The following is a 16783-nucleotide window of genomic DNA, read 5'->3' as shown; positions in this document are numbered from 1 at the left end:
TTTGTCTCGCCTCCCCATGGGCCCTGATCAGGCATTCGATAGGGACGAACTTTTGTGTTTCCACCTGGATGTTGCCGAGCAGCGGGTTGTGGACGGGTTCCCCATCACTGGGGACAGGCTGGCGGCTGCTACGGGTTCTGACCCTACCCTCTCCCGGGTTTTACGCTGTATTCAGACGGGTTGGCCTGATCGCCCGTCCACTAAGACTTCTGATCCGTTGCGGAACTACTACCCTTTGCGCTACCGCCTCACGGCTAGGGATGGTGTTATCCTCCTCTCCACTGACAATGTTTCGCCGCGTGTTGTGGTCCCCGCGTCTTTGCGTGCTTCGGTCTTGCGCCTCCTTCACCAGGGGCACTGGGGTGTGTCGCGCACCAAATCTCTGGCGCGCCGTCATGTGTACTGGCCTGGCATCGACTCTGAAATCGTACACATGGTCGCTGCCTGCGGCCCTTGTGCGTCACAGGCCGCTGCCCCGAAGTCATCTTTGTCACCGTGGCCTTCGCCTGAGAAGCCCTGGGAGCGCATTCATGCTGATTTTGCGGGACCCTTTTTAGGTACTTATTGGCTCCTCGTAATTGACGCCTACTCTAACTTTCCTTTCATTGTCCGTTGCACGTCACCTACCACCGCGGCAACCACCAGTGCTCTCACCCGCATTTTTTCTTTGGAAGGCCTCCCCTCTACTCTTGTTACTGATAATGGTCCGCAATTTGCCTCTTCTGACTTTGCGGATTTTTGTGCTCGTCACGGTGTTACGCATGTCACGGCCCCGCCGTTCCATCCACAATCCAACGGTGAGGCTGAACGACTGGTCCGCACGTTTAAGGCTCAAATGCGGAAACTTCTGACTTCTTCTGCTGCTGATGAGGCGCTTCTCCAGTTCCTGACGTCTTACCGTTTCACCCCCATGGGCGATCACAGCCCGGCTGAGCTCTTACATGGCCGACAGCCCCGCACTCTCCTTAATCTTCTGCGGCCTCCCACCTCCCGGCCGCGGGTGCCGTCACTTGGCCGGTTCACCGCCGACGACCTCGTCTGGGTACGGGGATATGGCAGGCGGCCAAAATGGAGCCCGGGCCGCATCTTAAGACACCGTGGCAGACGCCTGTATGAAATCCAGACGGACACAGGTGTTGCAGTGCGTCATTCGGACCAGCTTCGGCCTCGGGTGCCAACAACACCTGTTCCGAATGCCGCCACACCACCCTTGACTCTCCCTGATGCTCGGGATCTTGGCACATCTCCATACTCACAACGCCGCCCTCTACCCGTCATCGCGATGCCAGCACCAGAACGGATGCCACCAGACGACGTGCCCATGCGGGAACCGGAGGACCAACCAGCGTCAGAGTACATCTGCTCGCCTCCTCCTCCAACAGACGCTGACGCATCGCCCATGTCTCCTGTCATATCAACTGGACTTGCCGCAACGGGCAGATTGGTGCGTGGGGCCCCAGCAGATTCGACCCCTACGTCTCCTGTCATCTCGACCCGTTATCATCGGGGACACTTCCGTCCGTACGGGAAGCCTCCTCCTCGAGACTTTACGTCGAGTCACACAACGCCTATGGACGTCAGCCATCTCCAGGACACATCCATCAAGACCAGTGCAACAATTTCAAAGGGGGGAAAAGTGTTGTGACTCGCCGATCATTTAAAGTGCCGCCGCGCAATTACGCACGTCCTCTACGTGCGGCGCTGTCTGCCTGCCAGCCATGCAGCAGCGGCGCCACCTAAGCGGCCAGCCGAGCAGCGGCCGCTAGACTGAGACTCAGTGCTTATCTGAACGCTAACGTGTACACATGTTAACTTACTCTGTGACATATATGTGTTGTAGTGTCGTTCCTAAATATACTTGTTAAACTAGAAGTTCTAACATTTCCTTTGCTGCTTTTTGAGTGAACAGACTTAATAACATCGGAAATAGGCTACAACTCTGTCTCTGTCTCCCACCCTTCTCAACTACTCCTTCCCTTTCCCTCCAGCAACCTCATAATTTCAAAGACTGTTTCCAATTGATATTGTCAAAAGTTTTCACCAAATATACAAAACCTGTATCCTAGGTTTGCCTTTCCTTAACCTACCTTCTAACATAATTCGTTAGGTCAGTATTCCGTCACGTGTTCACACATTTATCCAGAATCGAAACTGATCTGCCCCGAGGACGGCTTCTACCAATTTTTCCTCTCTTCAGTAAATTATTCGTGTTATTATTTTGCAACCATGACTTGTTAAAATGATAGTTCGGTAATATTCACACCTGTGAGCACGTGCTTTCTTTGAATTGGAATTATTAAATCCTTTTACTTGTTTCATACATCTTGCATTTCAGGTGGATTAGTTTAGTTGTGGCTGGCTCTCCCACGGCTGTCAGTAGTTCTGATGGAATGTTGTCTATTCCAGAGGCCTTGTTTCAACTTAGCTCTTTCAGTGCTCTGTCAAATTATTCTTTTAGGTTCTTATCTCCTTTCTCATCTTCTTCTACGTTTTCTTCTCTTTCCATAACAATGCCTTCAAGTACATTTCCCTCGTATAAGAACTTCTATATACTCCTTCCACTTTCAGCTTTCTCTTATTTGCTTTGTACTGAGTCCTTGATATTCATACAGTTGCTTTTCTCTTTACCAAACAACTCCTTAATTTTCCATTAGCTGGTATCTACCTTTGTTCTAGTTATATATGTTTGTATATAACTGCATTTGTCCTCTAGCCATTTCTGCTTAACTGTTTTGCATTTCCTGTCAGTTTCATTTTTAGAGGTTATTAATTCCTTTCACCTGCTTGATTTTTAAATGTTCACTTTTCATCTATTAAATTTGATATGTCCTGTGATATCCGTGGATTTCTGCTAGGCCTTGTCTTTTTACCTATTTGGTCCTCTACTTCCACCACTATTTCATCTCTCAAAGCTACCCATTCGTCTTCTACTGTATTCCTTTCCTGTATTCTAGTCAATTGTCGTCTAATGCTCCCTCTGAAATGTTCAACAACCTCTGGTACCTTATCTTATCCAGTTCAAATCCCCTTCATTTCCTAGCTTTTTGCAATTCCTTCAGTTGTAATCCACATTTTATGACCAACAAATTGTGATCAGAGTCCACATCTACACCCGGAAATATACAGTTTAAAATCTATTTCCACCATCTCACTCTTACCATTATATAATCAGTCTAACACTTTCAAATGTGTTCAAGTCTCTTCCACGTATACAGTCTTCTTTCATAATTACTAAATCGAGTGTTAACGATAGTTAAATTATGTTCTGTGCAAAATTCTACCAAGTAGCTTCCTCTTTCATCCCTTTCCCCCAGTCCATTTCATCCACTGTTTTTCCTTTTTTTTCTGCTATTACTACCGAATTCCTGTCTCCAATCACAATTAAATTTTCTTATCTGAATAATCTCTTTCATCTCGCCATACTTTTTTTGAAGCTTTTCATTATTTGCAGAGCTAGTCGGCATATAAACTTGTACTGCTGTGTGTTGGCTTCATGTCCACCATGGCTACGGTAATTCGTTCACTATACTGTTCAAATTAACTTACCAAGATTCCTTTTTTCTTATTCGTTACTAGACCTACTCCTGCATTACCACTATTTGATACTGTATTTGTGAAGCTATACTCGCCTGACCAGAAGTCCTGTTCATTCTGGGAGCCAGGTCCACTAATGCTGACTAAATTTAGCTTCAACCACTTTTAAATTTCCTAGCCTACTTGCCCGATTAATGGTTCTAACATTAGACGCTCTGGCCCGTAGATTGCAAGATTTGCTTCTCCAGATGACGACTTCCTCCACAGTAGTACCCGCCCGGAGATTCAAATGGAGGGCTATTTTGCCTCATGAATATTTTACCCAAGAGAATGCCGTCATAATTTACCCATGCAGTAGAGGTAAATGCCCTCGGGAAATATATCGGCTGTAGTTTCCTTTTGATTTCAGCCGTTCGCAATACCAGCACAGTAAGGTCATGTTGGTTCATTTAAGGCGAGATCAGTCCGTCATCCAGACTGCCGCTCCTGCAACTACTGAAAAGACTGCTGCCCTCTTCGGAACCACACGGCACACGGTTGTATGAACTCTCAACAGATACCCCTGCACTGTGGTTGTAACTGCAGTACAGCTTTCTGTTTCGTTGGGGCACGCAGACCGTCCCACCATGGCGTGGTCTATAGTATATGGTTTATGATTCACAACATTATCAAAATTTCTGAGCAGTGTAGTATTTGTTTTCTTAATGTTATATTACTGCAATGTAGTTAATAATGATTATCGTCACTACAGTGACCAGTTTTCTATTTTCTGTTTGATGTCGATATTTAGGACTACACGTAAAAATTTTCAAGAAATCAGCGCTACCATCTGACGATGGGCTCAGGCTCAAAACTAGTAACAGCACAATAAAATAATTTCTAAATAGACTTGTGGCTGGTTGGAGTATTTCCTACAGTGTAATTTACGAAAACAGTTGCGGCGTTCTCAGAACAAAGTGGGTAAAATAATGATGCCCATCAGTCTCATCGTTTTTTTTTTTTTTTTTTTTTTCAGTTCCATGTGATGCGTGCGTTTGAAAGAGTTTCTTGGTATGTGCGAATGTGTGATTGGGCTTCTGACTAATAAGTAACTAATGAAACAAACTGTAAAGTTAGAGCACGGGAGAGGCTACTTTTGTGATTTCTGAAGTGGTTTTCTTTTACAGTTCTGTAAAGTAAGAGCAATACTCCAACCAGCCACAAGTCTATTTAGAAATTAGTCCTGTGTTATACTGTTGTTTGCGTTTAAGTAAACATATAGCTTGACGTCTTTTTAGGATTCATAAACATTTTGTTTTATCATGTACTGACACGTTCCATGACCATAGAGATCTGCTCCTCAATTTAGTCCTGCGGAACTAGACGTCTAAAATTAAAAAAAAAAAAAATAGGTACGTCGCTGACTGCTTGGTGAAAGAAACCTTTCTTTTTTCTCGCTCTTTAATGAGTTTTATCATCATCTTCATTATCATCAGCCATTTGGCATACACAATTGGATAAAGGCCTCCCGTAGATGGTAGCAAGCATTAATGTTGTCAGCTACACTCATCTATGTCGATCTTAACTCTTTCCAATGTCATGCACCAACCTTCCATTAGGTGGTCGTCTCTGCCTTTCTGTTATCTGCTAGAATCCAGAAAAGAAATTACTTGGTACATCCACTATTCCTGTTCACTTCATATTCTCCCCACCCCCTCTCCATGTCATTTTCATTACGCCTTTTTCCTCAATTTCTTCCATTATCTTTTGCACTTCTGTCTTTTCAAGTAATTCCCAACATGTATGTTAAGTGCAATACGAGAAGTTTCCTTGGGATTATATTACTACAAAAAGGCCACATATGGTTATGTTGTAGCTGGTGAAATTATGTAGTTTACGAAGCTCATTCTAGCAGGTTCTAGGAGGTCAGGTCCCAGTAAGAGCTTAGAGGGTAAGAAAGGAGGTGGAGAAATGAAGAGGCAATACAGTCGGATCGTCTAGTAGTGTAGTTGGGGGGCGAGGGCAAAGTTGGGGTTGGGAACGTTTGATCGATAGACGATGGGCGTAACAAAGAAGAGCGACAGCAGAGTTGTGGCGGCCACAACACTTGATGAGGTTTAGGGGCCTTGATCTTAGGAGAGGATGTTGGCGCTAGTACTTCGATACCCGCCACTGCCTAAATTTTGATAAATAATCAGCATTGGCGGCCAAGGACTTCCGCCATAAGAAGTCAGCCTCATTCTGCCAACGAACTTTGCAAAGAGGGCGGAGGAGCGGATAGAGGTTCAGGGCACTCTCTTGTCCTAGGGCTGGGAAATTGCCCCTAAAGGCGGAAGAATCAGCAATGATCAACGACATGAGGATGCAGAAGGCAATGGAAACCACTGCATTAAAGACACGTAACGTGTATCCACAGGACATGTGGCCTGTAATTGAAGAAAGTGTCATGATGATCTCTCCATTGGCAAAAGATTCCGGAATAGTCCCCTATTCGGATCTCCGGGAGGGGACTGCCTAGGGGGAGGTTACCATGAGAAAAAGATTGAATAATCAACCAAAGGATAACGTTCTACGAGTCGGGGCGTGGAATGTCAGAAGCTTGAACGTGGTAGGGAAACTAGAAAATCTGAAAAGGGAAATGCAAAGGCTCAATCTGGATATAGTAGGGGTCAGTGAAGTGAAGTGGAAGGAAGACAAGGATTTCTGGTCAGATGAGTATCGGGTAATATCAACAGCAGCAGAAAATGGTATAACAGGTGTAAGATTCGTTATGAATAGGAAGGTAGGGCAGAGGGTGTGTTACTGTGAACAGTTCAGTGACCGGGTTGTTCTAATCAGAATCGACAGCAGACCAACACCGACAACGATAGTTCAGGTATACATGCCGACGTCGCAAGCTGAAGATGAACAGATAGAGAAAGTGTATGAGGATATTGAAAGGGCAATGCAGTATGTAAAGGGGGACGAAAATCTAATAGTCATGGGCGACTGGAATGCAGTTGTAGGGGAAGTAGTAGAAGAAAAGGTTACAGGAGAATATGGGCTTGGGACGAGGAATGAAAGAGGAGAAAGACTAATTGAGTTCTGTAACAAGTTTCAGCTAGTAATAGCGAATACCCTGTTCAAGAATCACAAGAGGAGGAGGTATACTTGGAAAAGGCCGGGATACGGCACGATTTCAATTAGATTACATCATGGTCAGACAGAGATTCCGAAATCAGATACTGGGTTGTAAGGCGTACCCAGGAGCAGATATAGACTTAGATCACAATATAGTAGTGATAAAGAGTAGGCTGAAGTTCAAGACATTAGTCAGGAAGAATCAATACACAAAGAAGTGGGATACGGAAGTACTAAGGAATGACGAGATACGTTTGAAGTTCTCTAACGCTATAGATACAGCAATAAGGAATAGCGCAGTAGGCAGTACAGTTGAAGAGGAATGGACATCTCTAGAAAGGGCCATCACTGAATTTGGGAAGGGAAACATAGGTACAAAGAAGGTAGCTGCGAAGAAACCATGGGTAACAGAAGAAATACTTCAGTTGATTGATGAAAGGAGGAAGTACAAACATGTTCCGGGAAAATCAGGAATACAGAAATACAAGTCGCTGAGGAATGAAATAAATAGGAAGCGCAGGGAAGCTAAGACGAAATGGCTACAGGAAAAATGTGAAGACATCGAAAAAGATATGATTGTCGGAAGGACAGACTCAGCATACAGGAAAGTCAAAACAACCTTTGGTGACATTAAAAGCTACGGTGGCAACATTAAGAGTGCAACGGGAATTACCACTGTTAAATGCAGAGGAGAGAGCAGATAGGTGGAAAGAATACATTGAAAGCCTCTATGAGGGTGAAGATTTGTCTGATGTGACAGAAGAAGAAACAGGAGTCGATTTAGAAGAGATAGGGGATCCAGTATTAGAATCGGTATTTAAAAGACCTTTGGAGGACTTACGGTCAAATAAGGCAGAAGGTATAGATAACATTCCATCAGAATTTCTAAAATCATTGGGGGAAGTGGCAACAAAACGACTACTCACGTTGGTGTGTAGAATATATGAGTCTGGAGACATACCATCTGACTTTCGGAAAAGCATCATCCACACAATTCCGAAGACGGCAAGAGCTGACAAGTGCGAGAATTATCGCACAATCAGCTTAACAGCTCATGCATCGAAGCTGCTTACAAGAATAATATACTGAAGAATGGGAAAGAAAATTGAGAATGCCCTAGGTGACGATCAGTTTGGCTTTAGGAAAAGTAAAGGGACGAGAGAGGCAATTCTGACGTTACGGCTAATAATGGAAGCACGGCTAAAGAAAAATCAAGACACTTTCATAGGATTTGTCGACCTGGAAAAAGCGTTCGACAATATAAAATGGTGCAAGCTGTTCGAGATTCTGAAAAAAGTAGGGGTAAGCTATAGGGAGAGACGGGTCATATACAATATGTACAACAACCAAGAGGGAATAATAAGAGTGGACGATCAAGAACGAAGTGCTCGTATTAAGAAGGGTGTAAGACAAGGCTGTAGCCTTTCGCCCCTACTCTTCAATCTGTACATCGAGGAAGCAATGATGGAAATAAAAGAAAGGTTCAGGAGTGGAATTAAAATACAAGGTGAAAGGATATCAATGATACGATTCGCTGATGACATTGCTATCCTGAGTGAAAGTGAAGAAGAATTAAATGATCTGCTGAACGGAATGAACAGTCTAATGAGTACACAGTATGGTTTGAGAGTAACTCGGAGAAACACGAAGGTAATGAGAAGTAGTAGAAATGAGAACAGCGAGAAACTTAACATCAGGATTGATGGTCACGAAGTCAATGAAGTTAAGGAATTCTGCTACCTAGGCAGTAAAATAACCAATGACGGACGGAGCAAGGAGGACATCAAAAGCAAACTCGCTATGGCAAAAAAGGCATTTCTGGCCAAGAGAAGTCTACTAATATCAAATACCGGCCTTAATTTGAGGAAGAAATTTCAGAGGATGTACGTCTGGAGTACAGCATTGTATGGTAGTGAAACATGGACTGTGGGAAAACGGGAACAGAAGAGAATCGAAGCATTTGAGATGTGGTGCTATAGACGAATGTTGAAAATTAGATGGACTGATAAGGTAAGGAATGAGGAGGTTCTGCGCAGAATCGGAGAGGAAAGGAATATGTGGAAAACACTGATAAGGAGAAGGGACAGGATGATAGGACATCTGCTAAGACATGAGGGAATGACTTCCATGGTACTAGAGGGAGCTGTAGAGGGCAAAAACTGCAGAGGAAGACAGAGACTGGAATACGTCAAGCAAATAATTGAGGACGTAGGTTGCAAGTGCTACTCTGAGATGAAGAGGTTAGCACAGGAAAGGAATTCGTGGCGGGCCGCATCAAACCAGTCAGCAGACTGATGACCAAAAAAAAAAAAACTATAGCTGGAAGAATACGTAATTTTCAGATACAGTTCAGAGTCAAAGATAGGGAACCCGTTAAAGTTTCTGTGTGTCGGGATGTGGAGAGTAAGGAGTTGGGGCCGAGAGTGCTGGAGTGCCCTTATGTACTGTATGCACGCCAGGAGAAGTCACTGTCGCTTTTGGGCACGTCAACTGGCGCCGACGCTACATCCTGAACTACCAAAATTAGCCCATTTACAATAATAACAATGAGACAGCTGATTTTGGCCACAAGTATTCCGATTGCGCATGCAGAGAGGGCACTTCCCTCACACTTAGTTTTCTTGTGGTCCATTTGAGCACAGCCTCGCTCATATTCAACATCATACACAATTTTCTGTGCACAGCATCTGTCGAGAAAAAAAACACATAAACAAAGAGTATAAAGATGTTTTAGATGTAATCAACAGAGACAATGCTGTAGTGCAGAGCATGGCATACTTGAAACTTGAATTTCAGATGCTTCGACAGTATTCTTAGATAGATATTCCAACATATAAAAAGCACCATTGTAATGAGATATAACAAATTCTAATCCATATTGATATCATAAAGACCCTCTGTACGAAAGTGTATCATACTCTGTGGAAGACCTATAGCATTATCTCTGTTAACTAAATCATGTTTAGTATCCGTGAAACGCTGCGCAAATGGACCACAGAAAAATTGCTCTTACAAGTTCTTCCTAATTTCGCCAGTAACTATGTATAAATATCGATAATCAGCTACAAATCGACGTTTCTATATACTGCAAAGCAGAACCTCATACATCAAAAACATTACAAAAAACGAAATAGTAAGCAGAGAAAAATGCTCTTGAAAATGAGAAACATTTCCCGAAAAGCATAATGCGTAACACAAAAAAAAATAGGAAATCGTGACTGATAACAAAAAACTTATTTACGAACAAACCCATTGTTTGCACAGTTGCAGTCTTCCACAAGTTTTAATTTTCTTTGGAAATAGAGGAACACCACCAGCAGCAGAAAGGCAGAAGGTTACAAAAAGCACGTGGATATGGAACTCGTTGTGCATTGTGTTTTCTTGTTTCTGGCACTCTCTCACAGTTTTAACGAAAAACGTGAGGAGGCGTTAGTAGCAGGAAAACCCTCAGGAGAGGTGCAAGAAAGAAATAAAAGTTCTTCAATAAAGTGACGCCAAAGAAAGGAAGTCACATCTTTGAACTAAGTAAATGATCCTGGATTTTCCCATGTTTATGCGTTTGACTGAATTGTATACAGTACACCAAGCTTTACAGTTTTGAATTTACATTGACATGGTCTCTGTTCAAGAATAGCTCATTTTTCATAGACCGTGGTGTGTCCTTGTCTTCTGTCTCCTCATTTACATTTAATCGGAATCCTTTAATTCAGAAAGGTAAGTTAAGTGCCCTTACCCATATTTTCAGTTACACAGAGTAACTGACAGCAAGCGCAATTTGTACTGTATGCCTTCTTATGGATTTGACATAAAGTACAAATACTTTGAAATATGTTAATAAAATCGTAATCTCTGTTGAGTAAAAATAGAGTAAAACAAATTTCTACTGAACACATTGAACCATAGCTACTCTTTTAGGACTTTCTCATGGACGTCTTAACTTTTCTTTGTAAATAATAAAACTGAAAAACAGGTACACTACTTTCTTTCTCTATATTTTCTATTTTGCTTCCGTCTTCTCAATACCTGTCCACAGTGATTTTTTCTGTTGGCATACAAGTTGGAAAAATGTAATAATTCGTACATTTCTTAGGCCTTGTAGACAATAATAGTGTAACTGGAATTTTATCTTAAGCATTTTTTTCAAGAGTTGGCAGTGTAGATCATATATCTGTGTACTGTGGTTAATTTCAATCTGTTAGGCTTTGTAGCACACATTTATGGTCCAGCAAAGAACGTAGGTAAGTTTCTTACAAACGTTAAGATTAAAAATGTTGTACGTATGATTTCAAAGTTGAAAATTTGACGAATAAGAATCAGTAGCAGTAAGCAAACAAGCATTGCTTTCCGAATACTGGCTTCATCGGTTACCGAATATCGACGTAAGTACAGTGAAAGACAATTTAAATGGATTATGAAAACAGCCTTTCAACATCTTATTTTACTCTCCTTTGTTATTCGAAACGTATAATAAAAGACTTTACCTAAACAACGCCAAATGTGCCATATTACCTGATCAATTACGCATTTTGCATCAGAAAAACTTGTGGAAACACCTTTCTGACATAGTCTTATTTACGAAAGCAATGCAATATTTATTATTTATGGCATTTGTTGAGTACACATGACAGAAGCTACTCACAAGAAGCAATCGTAAACAGGAGTCTACTAGTACTATGAGGCATCTAAAAAGCCGGCAGGTCCCAATCACCGGCCCCAAATCAACGTACAGCGTAAGCATATAACACCGTCTCCCCTTATTATACATCCATGGGCAGGACTGTATTAGCATCGGAGCCCATGGGCGCTGGCCTCTCATGTATCGTGACGTCACCCTGTTCTACTACAGGCCACATTAACAGGGAGCTGTTTGGTCCACCTCTGGAATGCTGTGAAATCTGCTGCTTCATTCATATGAGGAGGACGCTCCATTATTCTCGGCAGTCAGAAAAGTATTTTATAAGTTATAGCTAATGTAGAATCACACAATTAGAAATTTGTATGACGGAAATAACATAGAAGAAAAACACAGATTTTACTCGTTCATAAAAGGATAACATGAAAACGAATTACGTGCAGGTACGAGGGGACTTCTATAACTAAATTCCACATTATAACTGCAGGTCAAGTGCCTTATATTGAATGATGCACTTTACTTCAGAGTGACACTATTTTTTTAAATAGTCACTGGTCGGAACGTTCTACAAACTATTAATTGCTCGACGATAGAAATCTGCTTCTTGGTCTTGGAGCTATTCAAGATCCACTGTATGAAAGTCCTCAACGTCAGAAACTCTGCGACTGCTACGATTCAATTCCTCGATTGCTTGTTCACTGCCGTCTGTGGTCGATGACGGTGGTATTCCTTCCAGATCAGCGTTACCCTCGTCTGTGCGGCCTTGGTAAAATTGTCGGCACCATTTCACTAAGACTAGATGCGACACTGAATGTGTGCCATATAGTGCCAGAATTTCACGGTGAATCTATGTGCAAGTTAACCGTTTTGTCCACAAGACTCGTACTGCCCCGTGTACTTCAACTTCGGGGTACGTTTCTACATTCATACTCATAAATTGAGGATAATGCTGATATATGGTGAAACAACGCTCTGATGGGCGGTTTGCGGGTTTACGTCACTTCGGGGTATGACCATGCGGTGCATTTGACCTGCGGTAGTCGCACGGTGGCGCTGTCAGCAGCCCACATATGCAGAGGTGTGCTGGTGCATGTCGGAGTACGGTGCAGCGAGTAAGTGTGAGGACGTTTTCAGACGTGCTAATGGTGACTGTGTGTTGAAAATGGCTCAAAGAACACATATTGATGACTTTATGAGGGGTAGAATACTAGGGCGACTAGAGGCTGGTCAAACACAGCAGGTCGTAGTACGGGCCCTCCGTGTGTCACAAAGTGTGATCTCAAGATTATGGCAACGATTCCAACAGACAGGAAACGTGTCCAGGCGCTACGTACGTACAACGCCACAAGAAGACCGATATCTCACCATCAGTGCTCGCAGACGGCCACGGAGCACTGCAGGTAGCCTCGCTCGGGACCTTACCACAGCCACTGGAACAGTTGTCTCCAGACACACATTCTACAGATGACTGAATAGACATGGTTCATTCGCCCGGAGACCTGCAAGGTGCACTCCACTGACCCCTGGTCAGAGGAGAACCCGTAAAGCCTGGTGTCAAGAACACAATGGTCCCAGGTTATGTTCACAGACGAGTCCAGGTATAGTCTGAACAGTGATTCTCGCCGGGTTCTTATCTGGCGTGAACAGGAACCAGATACCAACCCCTTAACGCCCTTGAAAGGGACCTGTATGGAGGTCGTGGTTTGATGGTGTGGGGTGGGATTATGACTGGTGCACGTACACCCCTGCATGTCTCTGACAGAGGAACTGTAATAGGTCAGATGTATTGGGACGTCATTTTGCACCAGTATGTCCACCTTTTCAGGGGTGTAGTGGATCCCACCTTCCTCCTGATGGATGATAACGCACGGCCCCATCGAGCTGCCATCGTGGAGGAGTACCTTGAAACAGAAGATATCGGGCGCGAATGGGGTGGCCTGACTGTTCTCCAGACCTAAACCCCATCTAGCACGTCTGGGATGCTCTCGGTCGACGTATCGCTGCACGTCTTCAAACCCCTAGCGCACTTCAGGAGCTTCGACAGGCACTGGAGCAAGAATGAGAGGCTACACCCCAGCAGCTGCTCGACCACTTGATGCAGAGTATGCCAACCCGTCGTGCGGCCTGTGTACGTGCGCATGGTGATCATATCCCACACTGATGTCGGGGTACACGCGCAGGAAACAGTGGCGTTTTGTATCATATTTGTTTCGGGACGGTTTTCTTAACTTATCACCAATACCGTGGACTTACAGATCTGTGTCATATGTGTTCCTTATGTCCTGTGCTATTAGCGCCAGTTTTGTGTAGTGCCACGTTGTGTGGCACCACATTCTGCAATTATCCTTAATTTATGAGCATGAGTGTAGTTGCCTCACTGCGATGCTTCTGTTATCTCTACCGCAGCAGGAGTGTCTGCATGAAACCCAGAACTTGTATTAGTCGACCACATTATTATTTCACCTGGGATTGAGGGCACTTCGGTCAGCTTATCATGAGTTTTTATCGTGGTAATTCCCGAGAACATACTGAATTACCTGACAGTACACACCGTTGTGCCAATACATTATGACCATCTGCTTAATACCTTTTTGTCCGTCTTTGGAACGAAATACGTCACTGATTCTGCATAAGAGAGATCCGACACTTTTTTCGTTGGTTTGTGGAGGTATGTGACATTAAGTGTCTACGCACAGGTCATGCAATCCGCGTAAATAACGGGACGCTGATATGTGTACTCGGTTATGGCACTCGACAGCGACCCAGATGGGTTCCGTAGGATTTACACAAGGTGAATTTGGTCGCCGAGACATCAACATGAGTTCACTATGATGCTCCTCAAACCATTATACCACAGTTCTGGTTCCTTGACACGGGGAATTATGTTGCTGAAAGATGACAACGCCGTCGAGGAAGACATCAATGATGAAGGGATGCAGGTGGTTCGCAGCTGCCAGCGTGTCTTCGACTACTACCACAGGTTCCGTGCAAACGCAGGATAATGTCTCCCACAGCATAATACTGCTCCCACAAGCCTGCATCTGTGGTGCGCAGCATGTTTCGAGCCGCCGTTCACCTTGATGATGCGCTTGTAGAGACGACCAACGACCAAGTTTAGCAAAAATGTGATTGATCCGAAGAGCTGACTCGTTTCCATTGATTGCTGGTCGAATCCCGATGGACCCGTGCCCACTGCAATCGTAACTGGCCACCTCTTTGTGTCAACATGTGAACACGTAGGGGTGGTCTGCTGCGGAGCAACATGTTCAACAATCTGCAATGAACGGTGTGCTCCGCAACACTTGTGCGTGCACCAGCATTGTGCTCTTTCGGCAGAGATGCCACAGATCACCATCTCTCCTACTTTACAGAGCAGTCAAGCCTCAGAACCCTAGTTCCTAGCCGGCCAGGGTGGCCGAGCGGTTGTAGGCGCTACAGTCTGGAACCACGCGACCGCTACGGTCGCAGGTTCGAGTCCTGCCTCGGGCGCGGATGTGTGTGATGTCCTTAGGTTAGTTAGGTTTAAGTAGTTCTAAGTTCTAGGGGACTGATGACCTTAGAAATTAAGTCCCATAGTGCTCAGAGCCTAGTTCCTATGAAGAGTGGTGGACGTCCAACCATTTAGTGCCTAGTGGTAGCTTCACTGTCCTTCTACCTTTTTCCGTAGATGCTCACGACAGTAGCACGTGAACAATCCATCAGCTTCGCCGTTATCGAGATACTCGTTCACAGGCTGTGCGTAATAATAATCTGCCCTTTGTCAGAGTAGCTTATATCAATGGATTTCCCCATTTGCAGCCCATATCTTGGCTAGGGTGATTCCCCGTCCATGTCTGCTCCGCTTATATACTTTTGTTACCGCGTCACGTGCCTGTAACGCCATCAGGCGGCATCCAACGTCGCGGTCATAATGTTTTGGCTTAGCAGTGTATACACAACCGTCTTGAAATCATTCAGAGCGCTATGTGTTTTCCTCAGTCACCACTGTGCTTGTTCATTTTATGACTCCTCGTGGATTTAAATTTTGAGCGCTAGCAGCAACCGACAGATGGAAGGGGGAAAGAAAGACAAACGTGATATAACGCAAATCATGTAGACTTAGGGGAAAAAAATTGTCGATACTGACACAAATGAAAATCAGTCCTAACAGGAAGACAGAGAGGCACTGGTAATGTGTGTTAATACATTGAGGGTGGGGTAAGGGGCGGAGATGAGTTACAAGGTAGACAGAAAGAACTGCTTCAGTTTCTCTTCATTAAGTAACAGGGCACGGAGTTCAAAATAGCTTGTTTCAGTGGTAGACAGCACCAACAGATAAAGAAATAGCAAATGTCTCTGTTTTTAAGATAGGCACGGCTAACACACTAGTGAGACTTAGCGTTTGGATTGTGCTAGATACGGGGGCATATGCGCAGTGAGGGGCCGCTGAAGTAGACGTCTTATGGTAGTCATGTAAATTTTCTGGCAGCAGGCAATCTAACTGGGCGTGCGATGCAATGACATGGTCAAACAGACGGACCTTTCGGATAGAATGCACACAAGCATACATGGTCAGTTCTAACCACCAAGAATATTCGCGACTGTTAGATGACACTGCAAAAGTAGAGGTTCTGTAAAATGAGTGATTACACGAGTTTACGTTTCCACACTATGTGAAGGTAAACTTGTTTAAGTTCTCGATAGCTTCCTGTTGTTATTGCCACCACACAAACATCACGACCTGTAACAAACCTACATACTAGTTATAAACTGCAGTACAGAAGTCAGTCAGCCCAAAACCCCTACTTCAGCAACTACCAAATTCCATACTGTCATATTTACATTATTACTACTTTTCAATTGACAGCTACTACAATTATTGGTACAATTTTTGGCGTCTTCAGAGACCACTGCAAACTCCGTTAAGGTTTTCCACTTGAAGTAAGAAAATGTTTGAAGATGTGATCAACTCGAAGGCTGCTTCGAACAGCACAGTGCTTTACTAGGCATGCTTCTCCCGACAACTGAACTGACTTACCCAGTCAATTATAGCAAGACCTACAGTTAATGAGGACTGCGAACCACTGAGAATTTTTCATGTATATAAATCAGTGCCAGAAGTGAAAGAAGCCAGAAGTACCAACGAGAAAATAATGGTAGGTCTGACAAAGGATTGACTGCCATGCGTTAGTAATTGCAATCCGAAACTTACCCACTCAGCCGTTGACCCAAACCGTCGACAAATGCCGCATTGAAACATTGCCTTTATCGTGCTTTCTCAGTACGACATGCAAATACGATGGTTCTGCGTCACACCTTTGATTTATGTGCCGAATGCTAACACTGAAAGGCAGCTCACTTACGTTTTGTCACAGTAGTGTCGTCTGAGACTGTTTTACGTGTTTCCTTCAGAGTCGGAAGCATCATTCTTCCTTGAGCCGGGTGTGGCGAAATCTTCTCTAATTCTGAAACACAGTAAACAACTGATGTGAAACTGAAAACAAAATTCGTGCAATTCGCTTATCAATACCTCCATAA

General features: G+C 43.9%; 1 protein-coding gene across 4 annotated transcripts in view; it reads right to left on the bottom strand.

Annotated features, from left to right (window-relative positions):
* The window catches only part of LOC126260798 (uncharacterized), a 61021-nt gene that overhangs the window by 18010 nt on the left and 26228 nt on the right, over positions 1-16783 (bottom strand). For all 4 annotated transcript variants that reach the window (XM_049958139.1, XM_049958142.1, XM_049958140.1 and 1 more), the window contains one exon: positions 16609-16710. Coding sequence is in view for 1 of the 4 variants with exons in the window: in XM_049958143.1 (XP_049814100.1) it covers positions 16705-16710 (6 nt within the window). In the remaining 3 variants the exon portion in view is untranslated. The remainder of the gene's footprint in view (positions 1-16608; positions 16711-16783) is intronic.

Source organism: Schistocerca nitens, chromosome 5, assembly GCF_023898315.1.
Source record: "Schistocerca nitens isolate TAMUIC-IGC-003100 chromosome 5, iqSchNite1.1, whole genome shotgun sequence".
NCBI classification, from domain to species: domain Eukaryota; kingdom Metazoa; phylum Arthropoda; class Insecta; order Orthoptera; family Acrididae; genus Schistocerca; species Schistocerca nitens.
The sequence above is the reverse complement of the archived record's forward strand: the minus strand, read 5'-3'. Positions and strand labels throughout refer to the sequence as shown.